Raw genomic sequence first — 25596 nt, forward strand, 5'->3', positions numbered from 1 at the left:
AATAGAGGGCCTTGGCAGTACAGATGTAGGAGGAAACTATTCTTCAATTGACTGTGGAAGTTAGAGGGAGAGAAGGACCAAGATGACAGTGAGGAAAACCTCCCCTCATTTCCCTGAGTCAGTATGGGAAAGGAGCTTGCCGTCAGCTCTGCTTTCCATTAAAGGAAGACGGTGAAAAAGATAAAGCAAAAACTTAGATTCCTGCCTATTGCAGATTTGTTTCCCTGCAATGAAGACAAGCAAAACTATCACATGCTACAAGAGCACTTGACTGACAATCGTTCCCCATGGTATCTTAGAAAAATTTCCAGTACTTCCCCCTGCAACCCAGCCCCAATTGGTTACAAAAGTGCCAAGTGCCCTGGCTGTAATAAGCAAATGATGGCTATTCTCCAAGGTATTTACCCACAGTTTTTGGAGAACACTGGTAAGTTCAGCCCCTAGATAAGAATTTTTAACTCTTATCACTCTTTTCATCACTTGCATTGTCTCAATTCTCTCTGAATATACTGAATTTAGAATATTATTATCTGCAAATCACTTTTATGGCTTGATTCTTACATACTTGATGTGACTATCACCAACTTCAAACACTCAGTTTCATGAGGTGAGCCTGAAAAGTTGAGTTTAAAACTCAGTTTGAATTCTCATTATCTACCCCGTGGTCACAGAAATAAGGTTCTTATTTCTTCTATTTTTTCTGCATATCTGTGAGAATAAGATCTTCTAAATGAAAACTGAGTTTCTAACCCACATGATTGTGGAAGTCTAAGCTACTTAAATGGTCTTTGTTTTAATTCCAAGGCTATGGCTCACCAAAGACCTAGTGATAGCAATGGATTGGACATCAACCAGCTATAAGTTAAGAGTCAGTTGAACCCGGCAGATACAGTGTAGGATCTGTATCTCTTGCATTCCTATGTTCTTTATGTGAGTATAGAAACATAGAATATACAACTGAAAAATAAGTTAATCCTTTCATTTATCCTTCAGATTTCCCTGGTTCCTAAGAGTCTGGCAAGAAAACGGATTTGGAATAAGAAGTACCCTATTTGCATTGAACTTGCTAGACAGGATGACTTCATGGCTAAGGCCCAGACTGATAAAGAGAATGCAGAGGAAAAGTTATCTGCTGAAAAAGTGGACTTGAACAATGAAGAATCCAAGAAACCTCAGGATGGAGCAAAGTATACTAGCCAAAAGGATCAAGTGCTTTATCTCTTTGGAAGGACAGGTAGAGAGAAGGAGGAATGGTTCAGAAGGTTCCTTCTCGCATCCAAGCTGAAGTCTGAAGCAAAGAAGCCGTCCAGTTTATGTGGGAGCAAGCCAGGTATTCAAATTTTTTTGTCCTAGTAAAAGTGTCTATTAAAAGAAACAAACCAAAGTTACGTTTTCACAGTGGTAGTTATAGCAACTGTGGAGCTTTACAGACAAATCTTTACAGACAAATAATACTAAAGACACTCTTCTGCTCCTTATCTTGGCCTCTCATTCCCACCTTCCCACCCTGCCTTTTCCGCTCTTGGCTGTATACTTGGCTATATGCCCTCAACTATTCTTACTATTTTTAGACTGTTTTATGTGAATACACTGTTTTTCCATGACCGTAACAACTTCTGTAATTTTTGTAAGGATGAATTGTTCAATCTTTTTTTTTTCCTCTGTTGTGTTGGAACTGATGTCAACATTTGCAGTATTAGACCCAGTCATCTTATTACCCGTTCTTCCTCCTCCATCCTTCCTTCCACTCCAATCTCCTGTAAACAATAAAGAGCTTTCTCATGCATTAGTGTCACAAGAAAACACATTTTTCTGTTTAAATAAAAAGTCCTGTGCTAATATATATATCTGAACCAACAAACGTTAGTCTACAGTATTGAACAAATGTTTGAAATATTAATTTAAGACCATTCTCTGATATAATTTTAAATCTGAATGACTCATGCTTTTCTGTCTTTATTCTCTGAGAAGCTTTTTAAAAATTGGTTAGCATCATTGTTTCTGGCACGTAACTTCTTGAAATGCAAATGCAAAATTAATGGCTAATTAAAATTCTAATAGTTATGTGCTTTTGACAGTCCTTTTAATTGTAACAGTCTATAATTAAATAAAAAAAAAAAGTTTAGTTATAAGTACATTTTAGTCACCTGACTTTTATTTCAGGCATTCCTCAGCAGGGCTGTTGGGATTTCTGCCATATGTTGTACATATGTGAGTGTCCATATTTAAATATGCTATTGATCAGCTGAGTTTTCCAGTCACACATCCTGCTGAGTGCTGAGTCATACCAAATATTGACTAATTTGGGTTTAGGACCACCTAAGCACGCAGTAGTGGAATTTACTTTTACCCTTCAAAATGAGAAAGCACTGCTCTGAATGGTCTTTTTTCAGCATAAATTAAATCTGCAAGCTAATTTTGTTCCTTTAAGTGTTTGATCATACACTCTGCTATTTGACTGTCAGGTTCCTTTTCTGTTAAACAGGTATTATTCCTTTTGATTTAGGGATCTTGCCAACACACAGTAGAACTGATAGTCAGTCTGGAGTTCTCACACACAGCCGAAGCAGCAGCAAGGGAAGTGCAGAAGAAATTGCATCCCAGCCGAAGCACAAGGATCTGGCTGGCAACGTGCGGCAGAAGATGCTTCTGGACTACAGTATTTATATGGCAAAGTGTGTTCCACATGAAAAGAAAAGCCCTTCAGGTAGTCCAGTCCTCAGTGCAGATAGCAGCCCTACAGCTGTGAAAAAGGTAATACTTTTCCCCCAGAAGATACATCAGAGGTGGTGATATATTTTATCTTCTTAACTACTACTTTAAAAATCAGTTATGTAGAAAGAAAAATTAATTTCTTTAACTACAGGTTGGACCTAAACTTTTTATGAAGTCAGTGTGGGTTTTCACGCTTGCCAGTTCCCTGTTGACCACAGTTTCTTCTTAATGTAACATACAAGTTTTTCATTGATTTAGTTTGATTTCTTATCTCCCAAGAAAGTCTGTGTGTTTTCTGGCTTTTGCAGTGTGTTGTACCTAAAAGATTGTACAGCTGAAGGCATTATGGCTGTAGATTTTCTTCATTACGAATGCACAGGTGTGTCCCAAAACCCATTGGTCCCAAAAGAACTTGTATCTTATGCTTAAGATTAAAACAAACAAACGAAAAAATCAAACAAAACTCCACAAACCTCACTTCGCAACAGTAGTAAAAAGATAATTTTTTCTGTGTGTATTCTAAAGTAGATTAAAGTAAAAGCATATTTTTGAGGTCCTGGCTTCTTGAAACAATTTAAGTGGAATTTTTAGTACTTGGTAGTCAAATTGATCTTCATTTTCTGCTCATTGTGGGGAGCTAAAGGCCTTCTGTGATTCCTGAGTGCACCTGAGCACCTGATTGAGACAGAATTGTCGTATAACAGAAGTATAAGTTGGATGCTGTTCATAGAAGTTTTTCAGTGCAGATATTACACTATAAACTCTGTTTTCAGCCCCACATTTGGCTTCACTCATGCACTCTGGACCACATGAAGCAGTGCTTTTTGTCTTGGACCTGAGAACTGTTTTTCTGTTGAATGTTTCAGAAAGTGCTTAACCTTTTCAGTTCTTCTCATCAAGAATGATGTCTTGGCCCTGTTGCCATGAATAGGGTTAGGAATTTGCCTTTAGTATGTATCCGATGGTTCTCTGGCTGTGGCTTTGATGACGGTGGGACAGTTTTTTACTGCAGTGTTCCTGCTGCTTGGGTTGATTGAGGGACAGAAATGGAATTGGGTCTCATATAGACTACAGCTTGATTTGGACAGTCTTGCTTAAAAAGACATGAGGCATGGATGGATGGATCGTATGGTTTCCATTTTTAAATGTCTTTTAAAGCAATACTAAATGGCTGATGTGTTAGTATTGTGTAGTACATAGCAGCGTAATAGTGAACAATGTCTATAGCTCCAACTAATCCTTTGGCCTCTTGGACTGCATTGAATCGCTCTTGATAAACAGAAACTTAATATTAAGTATGACACTCTTAATAAACAGATCCTTAATGTTAAGTACGATCACCATTTGTTTAAAAGATGTAATTCATGTCATGCATCTTTGTTGCTAGATTTTTGTACAATGTCCAGAAAGGAGTGGGAGGCCACGGTATAGCATACAAATAAACACATCTTGTGTTCCCCCAGGAAAAAAGATATTCTAGCTCCCAGCAACCCCTGAAGCAGTGATGAATTCGCTGCTGAATCTGGCACGTGTCAGAAATCATTCTATAAATAGATCAACGCTGCTGGCAGGAAACTTGTGTCACAGCAGAAGGTACTAACCCAGCAATTCTGCCTGCGTGAGGCTGCAGCCATTGGGAGCAGTCACTGCCAAGAAATCATGTTCAGAACTGTAGCATCTACCTGACTGCTCTTAAAAAGCACTGCTTTTCTGCTGGCTTCAGGATTTCTGCCTGTAATAATGAAAGGTGATGAATTCTCCTTTCATTGCAGACAGTTCAGAGACATTAAATATGTTGTCTTTCCTTCATGGAAACCTCCTGGTTTTAATGAAATACGTGGTAGCATGTACACACCCAAAACTATTTCAGCTGCCTTTGCTTTTGTGTCTGTAGTCAGTGATGCAACATCCAAACAGGTAGTGTCTCCAAGTGTTTTGAGATAGTTCTCAAGTAAAGCAAGGCATAATCCTCTTGGACTGTAAACAAAACCTTTAATGGAGCAGAGGGAACAATATAGTTTCCTGAATCCTATATACAAACATTGGAAGGAAGAGTGTGTTTCCCTGTACTGCGTTTGTTTATCATCTATTTGTGATGTTTCTGAACTGGATTTAAGGATGTAAGATTAGATCTTGCTTTCCAATTTTTTGATAAAACAAAGGAAGTGTAGAGTATCTGTTCTTCTAGATCCTATTGGGAAGAGAGAGAGTCTCTACTACAGACACATTTATAAGTCTGCCCACTGTGGGCTTATCTGCTTTTTCTGCCAGAGGTTAAATTACGTACAACTTTCTCATTTCATTGCCAGAGGTCAATCTATATCTATGTGGTCTCATTCACTCTGTTGCATGTCAGGATGATGACAAGCAAGCTCATGTCAGGCCAGCTGATGTGGTTGTAAAGCTGTTATCTGTGCTGAGCAGTTAGTGTTCTTAGCTAACCGGGGCTATAACACCAAATTTCCCGGTGTAAATGAGGCCTTTTCTGACCTTAGTTTATAGAATTTATAGAGCTGAATAACCTGCTCTGCGTTTTCAGTTACCAGATGCCCATGTGGAAGCTGAAGAAGAAGAACAGGAGGCCTGGGTGAATGCTTTGCTTGGAAGAATATTTTGGGATTTTTTAGGAGAAAAGTATTGGTCTGATCTAGTGTCAAAGAAGATCCAAATGAAACTTAGCAAAATAAAGGTAACTAGTCTGGAGACTTGTCTTATGGAGGAAAACAAACACATAGTCTTTTGAGTTTTAAAACAGTAGAAGAAACAAGTACATAAATAGTAGAAGTAGTTCTTCTAGTTCTTCTAGTAGTAAGAGACAAGTAAATAAATGTGATGCAGAGTTCCAGTTCAGCTTTGCTATCCGTTTCACAGTAGGATCTCAACATACTAACTTTCCTGCTTCGGTTTCAAATGAACTAAAGCTGGATTAACTATTTGTGAAGTATTTATGTAAAAAGTAGAAGTATTATTGTATTTACTTTAGAGATAAATAGAACTGCTTATAAACTATGAAATCTGCTTTGGGAAATAGTAGATTGCCTTTAGAATGGAGGAGATGAGGGAACCACAATTCTAATGTGTTCCTGTTTAACTTCAGACATACACTACTTGCCGGAGAGGTCAGTCGGAGTGATAGTCAGGGAAGGAGCTGTCTGTGGGTGATAGGATACAATTGTGCATCAACTGCATAAGCTCAAAGGGTGGAGGGAGGAGTGCTGCTTTTGAATGACTTCTGGGTCTTCCCTTTGCATTCTGTAACTCTTCTGAACAGCAGCAGTTAATGACAGGCCTGTTTAGCTCCTGATGTTTGGGGAGGAGTTTGCCTGTTCCTAAAGGCAAAGGAAGATGTGGTCTTGCTGACAAAAGCTCTGAAATTTAGCTGCCAGCACCAGCTGTGAGATAGTGTTGCTTGTGCTTTGGGAAATAAGCAGTAACCTAATTCTGCCCTAGCTGTTTCCACAATTGTGACAGCAGGGTACCCAAACATCTCATTGGAAACAGTTTAAGTGGAGAGGCTGGGAATGGGGGATGGATGTATTTTTGATAGGTTAAAGCACTGTCTGATCACAGGAGATAGACTTTCTATCAATTAGAAATACTTACAGTAAATAGATACCCAAATCATCATGATTCTGTGCCTCTATTATACTAAAATTGTGATACAGATTTAAAAGCTAATGTGCTATGAAAGAATTTGCCAAAGATAAAAATAGCTGAGACATTGATATAACTGCAACTATAAAATATGTGACTGAATTTAAAATCCAAAGAAGTCTTTGATTTTTATTCACAGTAAAATAGGATTTACACTTCATTTTTGAGCTTTTTACATGCTTGGACTAAAAAGCATGCTGGAGGTTTAGGGTCAGCATCTGAACTTCAGCATAGGTTTAAAAACATTCCAAGTTCAGATCCTGAATCTCTCTCTAAAATATTTTGAAACTGATAACTGCGAAATCCTAGAATTGGAAGAAATTTGTGTAATCTTATTTGTGTTCTTTCACTGGTGGCTTTTCAGCTCAATCCATTCCTTAAGTTTAATGACCTTTCTTCTCTCAGGAAACAATGATGTTTAGTTCCGTAACATGGATTTGGTTTTTACATTCTGTTCTTTTAGCTGCCGTACTTCATGAATGAGCTAACTCTAACTGAGCTTGACATGGGAATAGCAGTGCCGAAGATCCTTCAAGCCTTCAAACCTTCTGTTGATCACAGAGGTAAAATACATGCCTCATGTTCTGGTTTTGCTGGGTTCATGCCTTCGTACCTGTGGAGAACAGAATTTTGATCTGTTTATCTTGTGGGTGTTTTAATCAGAGGAAGGTACACTTAATAAGAGCTTATTCTGAGGAGATACTGAGTGGTCTCTATCTCCAATAGTAGTAGCATCAGGCTTGGTATAAACATAGTTCTGTAGATATGGAAATATGATCGTTTCTTTCCATTGGAAATAATTACTGAACTAAACTAAAATTTGCATGCAACAGAGATGCAGACCTGTATCTGATACTCTGTCATGGACTACAGAGAGCAATGCACATCTCCTCAAGATAGATCTGATTCTGTACCATAGCAGAAAACAGATTTGACTCTCTTCAAGAGAAGTTGCCCTGTTCTGAAAACAGTGATTCAGAAAATACAATTGTAATAACTCAGAAAACCAGAGTGCAGTGTTGCTTTGAAAAGAAACTTCAAAATACAGCATCATTTTATGTCCTTAGTATGAAATGTGGATCTTTTTTTAAGCTGAATGACTTTCGTACTGCTGCTTTATGAATCGGAACTGTTTTTTTTCTTTTCTGTTCTTTCTGGCTTGCATATGGTCACAGGAGTATATTTGAGGATACTCTTGTCACTTAAGTGGTTTCACACAAAAACAAACTTGGGTTAATGTTTTTTAGCTTCAAAAGTATTTGTTCTACGTGCTGAGGAGAGGTAGATGCCATCTTTCTTCTAAGACATGTAATCAGAGCAGTTTTTAGTTTTAAATTGTTTCTGAGTTTATCAAGGGTTTCTTAACTTGTCTCCTCTCGCTCCATTCACTCCTTTAGCTACCATATTGTTACACTGGGCTGGAGAAGTGAAAGAGAATTATTTAACTCAAGGTGGAGAAGTTTCTAATTGGTCTAAAGGGAAATATTTCCTTGGAGGACCTGTTGTGGTGCAGCTATGGCTTGCATGGCAAACAACTTATTTTTGTTTTAAGCTGTTTTTTTCAACTCTTAGATGAAGATATCAAAATCATTTCTACATGGTGCTAAAACCAATAAACTGGTAGTGAGATGGTAGGGATTTAATGAATTTACAATACTTGTTAAGAGTGTTAAGAGCCTCTGGAGAGGCTCTAAATTACAGGCCAGCAATGAGCCAAACTTCAGCAAGTCTCAGTAGCATATTTAGAACAATAACAACAAACATGGACAGAGCAAAGTTTGAACAGGTAACTAGCTGAAAATCATGACAGGATCAATCTTCACTAGCTCTCCTGTGCACAGTATTTCTAAGTGAGGAGTAGACTATCGTGTTTCTTTATGTAGTATCTTCTCAGAGCATGAGGGTATTGAACACACAGCAGGTATATAGAACCATGTCCTTTCTTGCAGTGCTGGTTGGAGGAGACTGCAGTGCTGAACTCCGGGGTTTGAGGGGGATTTCTGTTCACTGGGGTAGTTTGTCTCTTCAAGATCTTAGTTCTGCTCACTGTTCTTAAAGGTCAAGCAACAGTGGTTCCCCAGGATGAAGAATTTCTGATAGAATTCAGCTGTGCACAGTATTAGGTAATGAGCCAGTTTCTGCTTAGAAGCAATTTAGGCTTCATCTTTGCTCATGTTATATAGTTTGGACCTGGTCTTTTTAAGGTTTATTTAACTGTAGTTTTGATGTGAGACTCATTTGTCTGCCACTCTTACTACAGTGCTCTTCTCTAACTCAGATGCACAGTTATCATCAGACCTTTGCAAGAATACCAGATGCATGAAATTTAGGAGGAAAGAAATAAACTTTATTGCTAATATTAAAAATGTTGTGCCACTCAAATCACTGACTAAAAGCATGAGAAGGTTAGTAAGCTCTAACCTTTCCCTCGTAAAAATGTGAACAAAACAGACTTTGGGGAATTATTAAAATTCTCTTGGACATACATAACATGTTAACTAATGCTCTCTGTTGTATCCAAATGCTGTTGTTTGCCCTTATCTCACTTGAGACCTGCAACTCTTTGGGGAAAAGCGTTATCTATAAAACACTGGGTACTTTGCTCTCTACTTCCTGAAAGTATGTTTTCCACTGAGCTTTATAAACAAAGCATGTTTGAAGAGAGCAAATTGTTTTGTTGTCATGAGGAACAAAAACTGTCTTTTAAGAGAAATAAAAATTGAATAGGTGGGATAAGCTCATGTGCAATCAGTATTCGGGGAACTAAAACATATTGCTGCTTCTTGTTGTATGCTTCCTGTGTGGGACAGCAGGTTCTCCACAGTACTTAGGACATCCTCCAGTGTTCCCAGTAGCGAAGTGGCTTCACCATTGGTAGAAATTTTGAGTTACAGAAAACAAAGTGAAAACTTTTAAAAATCGTTACATGTATGATGCTCGCCAGGTGATTTCGTGGTTTCTTTTTAAACGAACTTATGCTTTGGGGTTCTTGTCAGTGTGTTTCCCTTTGCCTAGATTTAAAAATTTTTTAAATTCCTTTCTCTGTTCTCGTAACTTTAGTTGTAACCAAAGACTGTAGTTCTAAGTCATGAGATGGGATTTAGGAGACTGCTGAACACTTGGCTTCAATTAATTGCTGACAACAGCAGTGAGAACAATTAACTCCTTCAGTTTCTTGTTCAGTTAAACTGTGACAAGCAAACATTTATGGTAGAATTTGTAATCCTTGTGACTTCTTTCATATTGTTGAATGACATGCGAGCTCTTAGTATCTGAATTTTTAAGAGCTTGCAGTGAATAATTACTGAAATAACTTGTTTTGCTTTTGTACGTAAAAGGACATAAAGAAATAAGGGGATGATAATTGGAAATGCTTGTTTTCATAAGGATAAATGTATTTGTTGGTAAGTTGACCTATGAATGAACCACACATGGGAAAAAAAAAAAATCCTAAAACTTCAGGTCGGTATCCAGAATGAATACTTTTAGGAATTTTTTTTTTTAAAGTGTTTGAGACAGTCAGTCATTTCAGGTAGCCTTTTGTGAGGCTTTAAAATGCGGTTACTAATTGTGATGTGCTTTGTTTCAGCCATACTTTTTTACCAGTGTTTGATTACGAGGAAAATATTTTTTTGTTATATGTCTCCTCTAAGTAACTAAATTTGTTAACAGACAATGTTAGGAAAAATAGTCCTATTTGGGTGACAGCATATGCTGTAGTATTTACTGTATTTCTGTCAAGGCTAGGGAACTAGATAACTCTGAATAAATTGTACCATCTGCCCAATTCTTCAGCCCCTCTCCTTCCCCTACCTCCCTTTTTCCCTCTGGAAAATGCGTATGAACGTTTTTCTGGCCAGAAGGAATTTTCCCTCTTAGTAATGGCATCCTTTGCTTAATTTGATCTACTGTTAAAACAACATTGACGTTTGAAGCATGCTGACTCATTGGTTATCCAAAAGGTCTGTTTAGATGTTTTCTTGTTTCTGATGATCTTACTGCTACTTCGTTACTGTGAAGAGGAAAAATCTATATAAGCTTGTATTTGAGTTCTTGTGTTTTGTTTTAGAACAACATTAGAAAAATTGCATGATGGAAAAGAATAATTTGGGTTAGTAAAGAAGCAGCTTGCCTTCAGTACTGCTTCCAACATGTAATCTCATAGTGTATCAATGACCTGGTCTTTGGGAGCTGTGTGTATTTCTGTTAATATAAATGGGTGGGATCAGGGACAATGCCATTCTGATACGTTTTTGCAGAAAAGAAAACAGTTGTTCTTTAACTGAAAAACTGTGTCTTTTCTAGATCAATCAAACCCAAAGAGTAGTTACCATTAATTGCTCCCCAATAAGTAAATAAAAGTAGAATGCATTAGTGGTTGATGTGCCAGATACTGGTAGGGCATATTGTGTGCAGCTGCAATGTCTGGAAAAGGAAGATGCATAATCTATGTTTAGTGGCATCTGATTTCTAATCTCTGGATCGCAAATACCCTACAGCTTTTTTCAATCGGTGGGACTGCAGGGTGTCACTTAAGAGGCAGGACCTAATCTTGCAATTATTCCCAAGACAATTCCTGTGGTGATTGTGATAAGCAAATAGTCAGCCCAGACAATAGGATTTAACTTAATACTACATGTCTAGAATTGTTCTAAGTAATGACCCTGTTTGCTGTGAGTCATAAGAAGAATGCCTATAGCTGAGTTACTGAGCGAACCTGTTCATACTTCTTCAATACACCGTTGTCAAAAGCAAAAGAGACTGCAGGTTGTGATGTGTGACAAGCAATATTGCTCTGGGATTTCAAGTTTTGCTTCATTTGGACAGCATAAGTAATACAGAGGAGTGTCCCCATTACTGTTTGGCTAGGAGTAAATAGTTTGGAAGTGAATCCCTGATTGTATTCTATTTTCTCTATCTTGATTCAGATCTCTTAAGCAGTTTAGGTGTGCGTAAATCACACTACTTTTTTTAGATCATTAGCTGTACTCACTGATCTGTCTTTCAGTGGGGCTTTGATTTATATCTGAATATTCAACTTTGTTCCATAAGCTTAAAGCGAACAGAAAACTTGCTTTGATAAGCTTTTAATTATTTGTCAATTAATGACATAATCAGTTGACAAAAAAGAAGTTTTTCTCTTTGAAAACAGACTTTTTTTAAATGAGTTTTGGCTTGACATTAAAATAAAGCTATTGTGACTGTTTATAAAGTGACATCTTTTTGTTGTTGTTGTTAATTTTAGGACTCTGGATTGATTTGGAAATGTCCTACAATGGATCTTTTCTAATGACCCTAGAGACCAAGATGAACTTGACCAAACTTGGTAAAGAGCCGCTTGGTGAAGCGCTTAGAGTTGGAGAGATCGGCAAAGAAGGGTAAGGTATTACAATGGTAGTATCAAGTGAGAGCTTTCATAGTGAAAAAGTAAAATTTTCCTTGTGTATATGCAGCTCTGGCTCTGCAATAGATTGAAAGGAGTTGGGGGGGTTGCATACGTCCGCGTGTAGAACTTGGCCTTTCTGTGCAACTTTAATGTTTAATTACACCATTGGTAATTGTCTTAATAAAAGGCTTTTGTAGTACAATCATTTTTTTATATATATATATATGTATTATAGTAGGATTTTAAAATGTTCTGTGACTAAAACTTAGTTTTGTCTTACGCTTGATTTGGGGACTTAGCCAGTAAGACTTGAATATTGGAGATAGACACATGTAACGTGCTACTACAGCATGGTACAGCTACAGTTGTAAACCATGTAATAATAAACAACTGTGGAAGGTAAATAGGCTGTAATTGTTATGTAAAGAGTTTTTCAATAGCTTTATTGCATCATGGGAATAATCACACCCCTACTTTAGTCTCCGGTTTTCCTCGTATCCCACTTCTATTTACCTGCTACGTCTAAGTGAAATGCCTTATAGATGAACTAATTAGAAGACACACATACTGTAACTTACCTAACTTGTGTTTGCGCTTTCCCTCTCATTTTTATGATGTTGTTCCAATTTCATCAGTCTGTCCATTTGTATTAACCTGATGAGTGACACCTGTCAAATATCGTCCCGTCAGCGGTGGAGTGTTGATTCTCTTTGTGCTGTATTCTCTTTGTACTTAAGGAATATGCAGTCCCTGAACAGTAGGTGTTCTCTGACTTAGTGTACAACTACTGCCAACAAATCAAGAAAATATTCTCTAAATCTGGCCATTTGTTTAGATATGAATAAAGTGTTGTGGTCTTTCAGAATTAAGATACTAGATGCTTTGTATACTCATGTCATAGCTCTGACCATTTATTCTGAGATATCTTGAAGTCATACTTACAGCAGCGCTATATTACAGTGCAGTCATGACAAGAAAATAAATGTGAAAACACTAATGGCTGAATGATCTCATACTGGTAGAAATTCAGAGGATTTAAAATTGACCTAGATTCTCATCACTGCTTGAAATAAATATTTCTGAATTTACATCAGTATAATTGATAGGTGTGATTTTTGAAAAATCCCTTTAATCTTGTCCACCCAAAAAATGGGGGATAGAGAAGGAAATGTCTTTACAAATCGAATTCATGCTTTTTTTCCCCATCCCTTCAGGATTTTCTTTGTGTATTTTTGTATCTGTCCAGTGGAAGAACGGCCTTAGAAATAATTAGTGAATGCATTGATTTCATATTTAAAAATCAGCTTGATTCTAGCTGAGCAATAGGCCCCCAGCAACGCAAATGTAAATGTCTGTAGCTAAGCAACCAATTGCTTGAAGGTATAACCATTAACTGTATTGCTCCCTGCACATGGCTGTGATGTTTCAAATGCTCAGGGCCAGGTACCATGCCAGCTTTACATACAGAGCAGTCTAATGTATTCTGGTTTGAATGAGGTTTTTTTTTGGTTGCTTGGTCTGGTTTTTTTTCCTTAAATACAATGGATATTATACACAAACAAATTAAAGACTCTGAGAAGTATACAACAGTTTGATTCTCATCTATGCTTTCCATTGTGTTAGTTAATTTTACTGGCTTTTTAAATTATCAGTTTACAATTGCTGTGACAAATCAAACTGTTCTGCATGTGCTTGCATCCACAATCGTATTGTCTGTAAGTGATGCATGTTCATTGCTTACACTCGTTTCTATCCCTTAAGAGCCTAGAACAAACCACCTCTTGAGATGCAGTAGCCACAAACTCATGTAGGAAAGGCATCTACTCATCCAGAAAGAGGAGGGTGGGGGAAACAGCACTGAGTTTTAACTGTTCTTGGATATTGTCAGTGTAAAGTGAGACAAATGGTTCAATGTTGCAGTCCATTCTATCGTTGCTGCTGCGTTACTGTTTGAAATAGAAGTGTGCTGTTATACAGTTTGATAATGCTGTCTTGCATGCACTCTCAGGAAAATGCAGCTCTCAAAAAGGGTGGAAAACTATTTAATTGCCAATTTTATAATAATACAGTAGCAGGTTCTACCGTACTGGAGATTAGGCAAATGCAGGCAGGCTAACCCAAAGTTACCGCAGTTTCTTACCCCATCAGTCCTTTTTTGCTATGTTGTACCATGTAAAAACAAACTGACAAATGGCAATTCATAAAATACTGTGCAGTCTGCTCAGGAACAATACTGTAGCTCCAAAGTGTTTTTCTGCCAATGTTTGTGTCATATAAATGGTCCATTGTATGCAGAGATCTCCTGAAATCTCACTCAAACTTATTTATTGTTTCTTTGTTTAATGCGAGGAAATCTTGTGGTCTTAGCCAGTTGGTGCATGCTTGTGGAGGCACTTCAGAGGGCCCCATTACCTAGGCAAATGAAACACCTTCTTGTAAGAACGTGACACCTTTGAGAGCCTTGAAAATGCACTGGGCATGCTTTGAACTGGGTGGTATGACGTGCACAGGAAAGTGAAGTGAGGTCACACCCAGGTGGAAAATACGTAGTTTGAATCTGACCTAAAAACGTTAACTTCTCTCTGAGAAACAGCTCCAGCATTGCTATTTGGGCCAGTGACAGGAACGATCCACCACCCCCTAAGTCCTCAGGGAGGTGGTTCAGTTTGGTGTGCTGTTTCACTCTTCTGCAGGTGCAAAATGCATCTCTGGGTAAGAAGAGGAGGTTTACAATTCTGAGTCCATAGCCTGGGTAGCACATTCTTTAGTGTAAGAGAGGTCATGAGAGGTCATGGGGTTACTGCTCCCGTTCTTAAATAGGCAGTTAGGAAGGAGTGTTGTGCACTGTGAGCTGTACTTTCCTTTTACATTAGGACTTCATGCAGCAGCTAACAGTTTGTTCTGTGTACAGAACAGCAGACAGTAGCCTCAGCCTGTGCCCTCAGTGACATTATTAAAAGCTTCAAATAAATTTCCAAGCGCGCACACACACACACAAAAGAAAGAAAATGCAGCTATAAACTGTATTCTGACCAAGCTGTAGAATATTATAGTCCTGGGTATAGTCCCTAGGGCTAAAACTATGTGCTTTTGAAGCTTGTATTGTCTAACTATTTCAAGCTCTTGCATTCGGTAGAGATCTGTTAATACTGAAGTGTATTCACTGTATCCTTCCCTAATTTTAATCCGTTTAAAAGATTTGAAATTTTTTCTGTGATTGTGTACATAAATTCTTCCATAGTTGAAGTCTAGGAATTAGTTACTACTCTGTGATATTTTGTACCCTAAGAGCAGCACTTGTTTGATTTTATTACTTTTTTCTGCTCTTCTCCCCATGACATTCTTTGCCTTATTCCATCATGGGCTCTCTTCAGAAAAAAACAAAACAAAACCTTAAATCCTGTAAACATCATTTACTGTGTCAGAGGAGCTTTAAAAATTCACAAGCTTGAAGGTCAATTTCCTTACAAATATAGTAGGGATAGGAATATTTCCGGCAAAGACACTAAAGGGAGATTATAGCCTAAATTTGTATGGGACAAAAGTATCTCTGCAAAACATCTAAGAAATATTACTTCCCAGGGTTATGTTAGACTTCTTCTGTTAATAAAATTGCCTTTTTTTCTACACAAAATTGATAAGTGATGACACACTGTAGCTACAGTAAGGTGAATCGCTAGTTTGAGACAACTTCGTTCTGCCAGCGTGAGCGTTGTGCATTTCCTTTTGGAGGCAGATGACAAAGATCGATTCTCTTGCACTTTGCACGTGTTACCGTTGCTGGAGATATGTCTACGTTGCAAAAATTGCATGTCTGTGGGAGTAGACAAAATGGAATTTATTGACTTGGGTTAAAAGTGCTGTGAAGATAAGGTATATACATTGTGAAGATAAGGTATATATGTTAGCACCTCAGTTAACATCTCTGAGGGATTCTGGGATTCAGTTAGTACATGATGTCATGTTGAGTTGGAGTCCTGTGTTTGCTTTTAGTACAAGACAGAATTGCATGTTCTCACCTTTCAATTTAAAAGCATGTCTTTGTTAGAGTTTTAAAAACAAAAAACGTGTCCAGCCTACTTACTGCTCAACTTTCATGGAAAGCCACAAGCAGCAACAGAGATGTTTTCCAATGTATTTCAAATAATCTCCACATTTGATTTGAATATGTAGAATAGCCATTCCCCTGCCATCCTCTTTTATGCAGGATTACATTCTACTGGAGAAAAAAAATTTTCTGTTTTGAAGCTAGTTCTGACAGACTGGCTTCAGAGAGGTTTCGGTTTTGTTCTTTTAGATAGAGCTTATAAAAAAGAGGAGGGGACATTTCAGAGTCTCCAGTAGAAATACAGGTAACGTCAGCCAAAGCTGTACATGATTAATATTACATTTGACCTGGAAATTGCATTGTTTCAGTTTCAGGCCAAGGGCGTATTGTCTTGCAGACAGTGATGAGGAATCCTCCAGCGCTGGGTCTTCAGAAGAGGATGATGCTCCTGAATTGGCAGGAGAGAAGCAGGTGACGCCAGGAGCAGAAGGGTGAGCTGTCTACATAGCGTTTGTTAATCCTTTCCTCCCCTCTACATTTCCAGACTTAGTATAACTGATATCTTGGTCCAGTTCTATAATGCTCATTGTCACACAGGATGTCAGAGTGTGAGTATATTCAAGCAATTAAGCAAACGCAACTCGCCCATTCTAGAGCAAAGAGCAGCGATCAAGCCATGTACTACAAATTGAAAGGAAGCTGCTCTGCTGTGCGTTTTAGCGTGCTGGGAGCATTGTTCACCATACAGCCCTTCTGCAGAGTGACCTGTACACTGCTCCATTTGACACCTCCTAATTTCTTCACTATTAGATTACAGAGAGAGCCAAGTCTTTGGGCCAGAGAACCTATGGGGACTTTCTGCAGTGTCTTGCCTGGTAGAGAGCCAAGAACAGGATTTTCTGTGTGAACTTTAAACACTCTGTTTGTATACAGTAGTATAGCCATACTGATCCTGCTGATCCCTTATTTCCCGTGTGTTTTTTTCTTTAATAAAACAACTGTTATTCAAGCCTAGCTTTCTTGCTCAGGATTTTGTGTTTTGTGGAGGTTTTTTTATTTTGTTTTGTTTTCCTTGAAGGGCTTTGAGTGTCTGGGCTATGCAATACTGCCCTCTGATGCTGTGCAAGAATTTTAAAGAAAATTTCCCAACATCAGTTTTGCCACGTCATTCCCTGTTTTGGCTGCTGTTCTGATTTTTTTTTTTCTTTTTCTTTTTACATCTGATTGAAATTATGCCATGCAATGAGAAATCTGTAGTAACACTGAAATGTCTCAGACAATCACAATGTTTCCTATGTCTGAACACATCTCAGTGATTTTACAGTGAATATACCAAAAGGCTCCATGACATTCAAAATGTTCAAGGGAGAGTTTCCTTGGAATTTTATTCCTAAAACCTTTTGAAAACTGTGTGATGAATTGTTGGAATTATTTCAATAGATGCATTCATATCTCTAAAAAATATATAGATCATATAAAGAACTCTTAAGGACAAAGAGGGAGAACAAAGAATTTTTAAGTAAAATAGTGAAAGAATTTCCTTACACCTTTCAAAAATCTGCATTACTATCACTATAGAAACTGATGAGAGAGTAACTACTTTATCTAGGTAAAGTTACAGCTAGTGTAAAATCCAAAAGTTGAAATTAATTCACCCCTTTTATATCAGCTGAGGACTTTCTTGTCTTATCTCATGCTAAGGAAAAAGTTCTGTAAAAGGCTGGATAAACATGATTTTTTTTCAGGATTGGAAAATGTTATTTCCTTAGCAAGGCTATCTCTGCTACATAACATCAAGAGCCACAATTAAGTACAGTATAATGTGTGAAAATACCAAACATGCTATTCTTAGAGTGTATATTTCTGAAATGGGATAGGTGTGAGAAAAGACATATTCAGTCCTTAAAGCATCTGTTTTAAAAGCTAGGATGCCATCTGACACTATTGCCAGGAAAAGTAGCCTCTCTTTGCAGGCATAGTTAACCATTTTTGGAATATCATTCCACCCACTGCCAAAATCACCTTCCTCTTCTTTTCACCACCTTCATACTCATTGTAAATGCTACAATACCTTAAAATGAAAACCTTTTTGTTCAACACACACTGCTAAATAGGTTAGACATGATGGTTGGGCCTTCTATGCTGGTATGTGCATATGTCTCGGTGCATTTGTGTCTTGACAATTTTGTTAGAACGGTAATAGACAGGTTGTCACTTCTCATGCCAGCTTGCTGGCATAAATGATGTGAGTATATTTGGAATTTTAAAAAATGTTGCATTTCCAATGCCATCTGGGAAGGAGGAGTGTTCAGACTGGACAGAATTTCTGCCAGACGCTTGTAGCTGACTTAGTACGGCTGCTGTGTGCAGGGTCTGGTAGGTACTGCTTGGACATGTGAATACATATCTGTTTAGAATTTTTATATCAAAAACTCTAATGATTTAATAGGAAATCCATGGGTGTTTTAGCAAATACGTAAAGAAAATTGCCTTGATGTACTTTTTCTGTTCCCTATCTAAAGGTATGTCGGAGGACATCGGACAAGTAAGATCATGAGAATTGTGGATAAAATTACTAAGTCAAAATACTTTCAGAAAGCAACAGAGACTGAGTTTATTAAGAAGAAAATCGAAGAGGTCTCCAATACTCCATTGCTGCTAACAGTTGAAGTACAAGAGTGCAGAGGAACACTAGTAATTAACATTCCACCTCCACCTACTGACAGAATATGGTAAGAGGAACTTACTGCAGAACTGGGCAATGTTTCAGGTGTGTGCTACCTAAGGGATTGCAACTAAGAAAAAAGGTAAAGTGTAGCTGAAATGAGTCCTGGAAAAGGTGCAGTACAAACTAGTTGTAAATGAGGTAGGAACTGCTATTAAGAGAACATTGACACTTAATACATTTAAGTATATGCTTCGTTGGAGTGCTTATAATAAGACCTGTTCTGTGTATTCTCCTAAGGTATGGCTTTCGAAGACCTCCCTACCTGGAGTTAAAAGCTCGGCCAAAACTTGGTGAGAGAGAAGTGACTCTGGTTCATGTAACTGACTGGATAGAGAGGAAACTAGAACAAGAGTTTCAGGTGTGTTTCCTTTACACTTTCATTTCATTAATGATAGTTTTGGTCTATTAGAGGGGTGAGGTTTTTAATTTTTGCATGTCCCCTATTTCATTCAAGACTAGTCGGTATCCTCCACTGCTCCTGTTCAGTGGAAAGGATGTTAAGAATTCAGCTGAAACTGACTTCTGGGATGGTCTCAAGCCCATGTGTAGACCTGCATGGAAATCTGTTTTAGCACTTGTCAGAATGATTTTAGAGCCGAAAATGCCATTTATTTGAAATAGGTACCATGTCAGAATTTGTAGTACTTAAATAAAAACATGATCCTAGGTGTTCTTAGATGATAGAGGGCCAAACAAATAAAATAATTTTAAAAAATCACATTGACCGTAGTGCAAAACAGGAAAAAAACTCCAAATTTACAAATACTTGTAGGATAGGAAAACAGTTTACTGACCAGATTCATTCTGGACCTCAACCTGTACAATCAACCAGAAATCAAACACGCTTATTTCATTAAAAGTACAGTTTGAAAGTATATGGGTAAGAGCTGAGAAGGCAGCAGAGTTAAGAAAAGTTGGTATGTTTCCTGTAGTGCTATTTCAATTTAATGGAAAGTGCGGAGATCTTCATATTTCTGAGCTTCATCTACAACTGTAACACAACTAAATGGCTTGAGTTAATGGACACCATAGGGCTTCAGTACAGGCATTGACTGAAATAATGCTGAACTCAAGAACCTTTTATCTGGAAATTCGTTGCATTTTTTAACTAAACAAATCAGAAAACTAAGGTTTCAAGTAACATATGAAATGTAACTTGATTTAATTGCATCTTTTTCACAGAAAATCTTTGTCATGCCAAACATGGATGATGTTTATATTCCTTTAATGCACTCAGCCATGGATCCCCGCTCTTCTACATGCCCTCCTAAAGATCTGGTCACGGAGGCCCCTGAACAACCATGACATGTGAAGACTCTTACAGTTTACAGTATTACAAAAAAGTTATTCACATGGTTTTATAAACTGTGCTGTAGTCCTCATCCTTAACTTGTGCCACTTTCCCCCCTACCCCACGGACTGCCTATAACCATACCTTTGTGCTCACTTGCCTGGTTATTGTTCCTGTGTACTTCAGCTACATGAAGTTTCATTCCATTAAGCAGTTGATTTATTTTTGTACTGGCTGCCATCTGGATTTTAACTCGGAGGCTAAGATGACCTGTTCTTTGGGGGAGGGAGGAGGAACCTAACTGTAATAGATCAAGGAGCTTGTTGACGCACCTTTTTGTTCAGCTTATGTTTTCATGCTATGTTAATGTGCATTAAAGCATTGAAAGGTTGTTTGGCAGCAAAGGAACTGCATGCCAAATGGAAAAAATCCTAAATAAGGAATGAATTTATAAAACTGGAAGAATATTTTTCTTTCTCAGGCAGTTGGAGGTGTAGAATGAACTGTTTTATGTTCTTTCACTTCTGCAGTCAATAGCTTGTGTCAAGCAATCGAAATATGAAATGCTTTCAGGATAAAAGAATGTAAATTGGATGTATAGGTAATATTGTGATTCAATGTGGTATATACATATTACTTTTTTCATACAGAACTTGTGCTTTTTTTGGGAAGCAAGTAGCCATAAAACACACACAACTATCAGTGAAGGTGGGACTGTCAGATTTTTGTAAATGAGGAGAAAAAAGTTGGTAAAGCCATGAGACCAAACCATAGCAAGCCGCCTTATAGTGAGGTACAATCACCTTGGTTCATGATTAATTCTGAATGTTTATAAAGACATGAGCACACACATAAAATGTCTATAACTGCACATGACCAGAAGTAGTTAGTTACCCTACTGTGTATAGAGCCTCTTGCTACAATGAAACACACCATTTTTTCTTATAGGAGAGTTTGTTGCTGTGAGTCTTTTCCATTGCACTGTGTTTACATGCAAAGCATGGGACCAAATTCTCTTGTTACAGCCATGCAACTCCAGGCATCAAATTGCTTGATGTTTGTGAAAAAGGCTGTAACTGAAAGATTTTGACCCCCATGCATTGGTTTTTTGGACTTTGTCGAATAGGAATTCAAGCACTGCAGTTATTCAAGCTGATCGCGATGTAATTAAAGACTGTTTCTGCTAATTCATGGCCAAAACTGAGGGGGGAGGGGGAACTGCCTTTTATTTCTATCTGGTATAATGATTCAAGACTAAATGTATGCAGTAAATTCAATATTTGAACACTACATATCCACTATTTAACACATGTAATATTTTTCTGATACTCAGTGTTGCCAACTGTTCATGGATGTCAGAAAACATTTTAGTTTACAAAGAAGGTGAGTTTTGGCTCTCCTTTTAATAACATGATTTGCTTTTTTTTAGAAGTAATTTTTTAAGAACTTTTTTGTACGTTGTGTTGTCACATTTGATGTAAATCAAAATTTCCATGTGTAACTTGATGATTTACCATCTCTAAATGAAGCTATTATATTGAAGGTTTTTTAAACAGCACCTTGCCTGAAACATAAAAGAAAACTAGCATTTAATATATTTAAAATTAATTCTATATTTGAACACCTATTTTGGTTACCTTTAATTGAAACATTAGTAGGTTATATTTGTTACCTGAACTCCTCCTTGACCATTCCAGGCTGTGTATATTCTGGGGTTTGCTCTGATTGTGTAGGCATTATTTGCCTTCCATGAAGTCTGCATGTCTTGTACGCAGGTCTTTTATATGATTTAATTTCTATGTGCAATAACTAAAGTCAAAGGACTAGATGCACTAATGTGTAAACAGATTTAGACTTATTACACAAGATTGTCATATTGCACTTCATAAACTGTGGGTAACTACAATCTGCTTGCTTTGTTTTATTAAATAAATTTATCCCATGTCAAACTATTCAGTTAAAATTTATTTCTACATAGTTCTTAGCCACTATCTTCTGCAAGTTGTTTCAAAAACTTCATTAGAAAGGCAACTTGCTAAGATAACATAGTGTGCTATGTGCTTTTCAATTTTTTTTTATATACCCAGAGTTGTACTTGGTGGTTATGGCAAATGATGATTTTAGGGTTAATCAATGCTGAGACTGTTCTAGCTTTAAAAGGAAGCACTTAAATTGAATAATTTTACTGTAGTGAAGAGATGTTAAATTTCACTGCAGCAGTTAGTGTTCACTTGAGGAACATGCTTTAAAAACGTTATTTTTTCACTTTACACCTGTGAAAACCTTGAAATGATTACCAGAAATTACAGAACAGAGGGGGCATGCACTACCTTCTATTGTAGCCTCTCTAGGCTTAAGCATCATCTTTTAGTCTTCCTAGACTCAGCTACTACTCTTGGATGTCCAATCCTGGCACCAGTATAGATGTAACTTTTCTATATACAGACAACACTGCATAACTCTAGCCTCTCTGCCTGCAGGACAGCAGAAGCACAGCTATTGACAGATGGAAAAGATGGCGGCCCTTTAAATAGCTGCAGCTTAGCTCCCTGGAGTCAAATCCCCATTTTGTTTCAAGTTCTGTTTTGCTGTGTGCATAAAGGACCCCCAGCACTGGGTGCTTTTCTCTTGCTTACAGCTAGCTCACCTTCACCCAGGTGCTTTACTCCCACAACAGCTAGGCAGGAATCCTACGACTTTCGCTACTTGTTCCAAGTCCCCTTTACAAACTGAACCCTGAACTACTTCAGGAAAAAACGAGTGCAGTGCTCTAGGCCGGATTAAAGTCATGCTGAATCAACCGATAGAGCGTGAGTAACGTGGATCCCCTTTCACCCTGGTATCACCCTCTCCCATCATAACACGCCAACTACCAGAGCCGTGGGCTCCTATGCCGGTAAGGCCAGCAGTGTACGGGAGCACACCCTGGCCCTCTTCCTGAGCACGGTACCGCCTCTGCACCGGCAGCGGCGCCATTTTGTGCGGTGGCGGCAGCCGCCCGCTGCCCCGCGCTGGGGAGGGCCGGGAGGGCTCGCCGAGACGAGCTGTCACTTGCTTTTAAAAGAGCCACCCGGGTCGGGCCGGGCAGCCCCAGTTATGAACAAGCGTTTCGCTCTAGCACTACAGCTTGGCCAGCGGGGCCGCGGGCAGGGCACCCCGCCGGGTCAAAGGCAGTGCGGGGAACGGGCGGACGCGCGCGCAAGAACCAGCCGGACACGTTCGTGGGGTGCACACAGCTTTATTTGCCAGGCCGCTGCCCGCCGCCGGCGGTCGTCACACGGACCCTGCAAGACACGGAGGGAAAAGGGGAGGTTACAGACGCTGTGCACCGCAGCCGCCCTGCGGGATGGGCGGCAGCCTGGGCGCTCAGTAGTAGGTTTGCTTCATGCATGTCAGCAGTCTAACACGTGTCAAGAGACATCAGCGCGGCCCCGGCCTGCCCGCCCGGGCACCCACCCCTCCCGCCGCCAGCTCTCACCTCCGCCCGCCGCGCTGACAGAAAGGCCGAAGTACCGCCTCGCTCCCCTTTATAGAGCGACCGCCTCCCGGCGCCCCGCCCCTCCTTCTCTCGCCCAATAGGATTCAAACCCGGGGGCACGTGCTTATCCGGGTGCCGTTGCGCGAGAGGGTGGGCGGAGCTGTGGGAGGGATGTGGGCGGGGCTGGCGCCCGCAGCGGCTGAGGAGGGAAGCGCTGAGGTGGCGCCGGGCCGGAGGAGGTAAGGCTCTGAGCGAGCCTGCTTAGCCCGCGCTCCCCGGCGTTGTTGGGGAGCTTTATTCGCCTTTTCAGCAACAATAGTACTCTCTTCGCCAGCCAGCCAATTTTCAGACTCGAGGGCGGGATGGCAGCTACGTGCTCAACGCGAGCGGTTCTTTCCCGGGGGAGATGGAGGCCGGTGGGAAGGGAAATGCTGCCATCCTGTGGTACCTGCAGTGCCCGAAGCCGGGAGCTGGCCGGAGGCAGCAGGGCAAAAGCAGTACCCTGCTGTATTCTCAGGGGAGGCCCTAGCTCTTACACAACATCGCCTGTGCTTTTTACACAGGCACAACTGCCGGCTTTAACGGTCGTTATGTATGGTTATGAGGACTTTCTGTACGTGTGGTAGCGGTCTAGATGTGTTCCTTGTGTGTGCTGTTGCTATGGCACACACAATGCAGTGTGTTAGGTGGTCCGCTTGTTCTCAAATAGTGTGAATGCTTAAAATCCAAGACCACCATAAAGAAACCCATCTGTCAGAACCGGAGAACAGAAATCTCAGTGTGGTTTGTAGCTCCAGGATGTTTTTATGTGTTCAGACTTGCAGGGTAGATCATTATTATGTCTCCTGCCCATATCATCAGAGGTACACTTATTAAAAGAGGGAGCTGCCAGAGCTGATCTGTTATGTGCATATTGCATACTTAGTACTCAGTGTACTCTGCAGCTCCATTAATGATATCAGTGTTAAAAAGCAAACAATATGTAGCAAGGACAAAGTGGCTTTGTTATATAAATAGGCGTCTGAAAGCTAGGCTTTTGCCAAGCAGTGTAAATTTACTCTCTTCTTTTTAAAGCTTCTTCCATTTGATTCAGTATTTTTTGTGTTTATCTGTTCAGAGGAGCTTGGACCTGGTTTTTGGTTCAAAGAGGCATGTTCTTTGTTTTTGTATTTATTTAAGGCATTGCAAGGCACACCAGGGTCAACAGTGACTTTTGTCAAAACCGGAGCTATGCCAAATAAATTTGGCCTGATCTGCTTTGAAAGTGAAAAATCAATAAGGAAATTGTACCGGGCAGGGTGGTGCTGGAGGAGGGAGGCTATTTGTTAAGCCTGAATTTACCGACAAGGTATTTAAAAAAAAAACCAAACCAGCACCAGCCAGCTCGCTGGCTGTCATTGCACCCCGCGGTTTAAAACGCGGCCCTTGCCCGAGCCCCCCCGGACAGGCTGCAGTTTTGTCGGGGCTTAGCACAAACGGGGAGGCTCCGGCAGCAGAACGAAGCCACGGGGCGTCGCTGGCCGCCTCCGTGCTCCCGGGCCGCGGCCCCGCACGACCCCCGCAGCCCCCGGCCCTCCTCCCGCCGCGGGGCATCCCGAAGACGACCGCGGGAGGGAGGTGTCCCGGCCGGCCCCGCTGTGCCGCGGCGAACCGGCCGCTGAGGGCCGGGACCGGGCAGTACCTGTGCGCGGCCGGGGCCGCTCGCGGCTGACGTCGGTGGCCCGGGCCGGGCGGCCCCGCCCCGCCGCGCGGGGAGCGCCGGACACGCTGCGCCCGGCAGCCAGCGCCGCGCGGGGGGAGCCGGCCGGGCGCCCGCGGAGCCCCCGCGGGTGGCAGCCATGGAGCCGCTCCGCCGCCTCCTCCTCAGCCTGGGCGCGCTGCTGGTGCTGCTCTCGCCGAGGCCCGGGGTAAGCGAGGCGCGGCCCGGGCTGAGCCTGTCCGCTGGGCCTGGTGGAGGGGAGGGGAGGGGAGGGGGGGGGCGGCGGGGAGGGCAGGAACGGCGGCGGTGCCCCCGGCCCGGCCGCCGCGGGGGAGGGTGGGCACGGCTCGCCCGGGGTGCGGGGGCGCCCGAGCCGGTGAGGGCCGGGGGAGGCCTCGCCCCGTGCAGGCCGGGCCCCCCGCCCGCAGAGGGGGGAGCCGGGGGGGCGCACGAACGCCCCGGTGGGCTCCTGCCGGGGCTTTGCCGAAAGTTCGCCGTAGGTGCCCGCAGCCCGCCGCATCGGCGGTGTTTGCGAAGCTAACACCGTGTGCCCGTCTGTATGCGCAGGGATGAGGGGCTGCAGTGTACCAGCCTGAT

The 25596-nt window shown here is 40.6% G+C and overlaps 1 protein-coding gene and 2 non-coding genes across 4 annotated transcripts in view; 1 reads left to right on the forward strand and 2 right to left on the reverse strand.

Annotated features, from left to right (window-relative positions):
- The window catches only part of TEX2 (testis expressed 2), a 56446-nt gene extending 34672 nt beyond the window's left edge, over nucleotides 1-21774 (forward strand). The window contains exons 4-12 of one of the 2 annotated variants that reach the window (XM_050908308.1): nucleotides 994-1330; nucleotides 2486-2754; nucleotides 5255-5404; nucleotides 6833-6932; nucleotides 11615-11747; nucleotides 16172-16294; nucleotides 18326-18535; nucleotides 18769-18889; nucleotides 19714-21774. In XM_050908308.1, the coding sequence (XP_050764265.1) occupies nucleotides 994-1330; nucleotides 2486-2754; nucleotides 5255-5404; nucleotides 6833-6932; nucleotides 11615-11747; nucleotides 16172-16294; nucleotides 18326-18535; nucleotides 18769-18889; nucleotides 19714-19836 (1566 nt within the window). In that variant the 3' untranslated portion in view covers nucleotides 19837-21774. The remainder of the gene's footprint in view (nucleotides 1-993; nucleotides 1331-2485; nucleotides 2755-5254; nucleotides 5405-6832; nucleotides 6933-11614; nucleotides 11748-16171; nucleotides 16295-18325; nucleotides 18536-18768; nucleotides 18890-19713) is intronic. The other variant, XM_050908309.1, reaches the window with a different exon arrangement.
- Nucleotides 21775-22864: 1090 nt separating this feature from the next.
- LOC127024226 (small nucleolar RNA SNORA50) lies at nucleotides 22865-23001 on the reverse strand. The gene has a single exon (XR_007767536.1). It is a non-coding gene; the product is annotated as a small nucleolar RNA SNORA50 (small nucleolar RNA).
- Nucleotides 23002-23186: 185 nt separating this feature from the next.
- Nucleotides 23187-23249, reverse strand: LOC127024231 (small nucleolar RNA SNORD104). Its single transcript, XR_007767541.1, has one exon. It is a non-coding gene; the product is annotated as a small nucleolar RNA SNORD104 (small nucleolar RNA).
- Nucleotides 23250-25596: the final 2347 nt, after the last annotated feature.

The sequence above is a fragment of the Gymnogyps californianus genome, chromosome 19 (genome assembly GCF_018139145.2).
Source record: "Gymnogyps californianus isolate 813 chromosome 19, ASM1813914v2, whole genome shotgun sequence".
Classification (NCBI taxonomy): domain Eukaryota; kingdom Metazoa; phylum Chordata; class Aves; order Accipitriformes; family Cathartidae; genus Gymnogyps; species Gymnogyps californianus.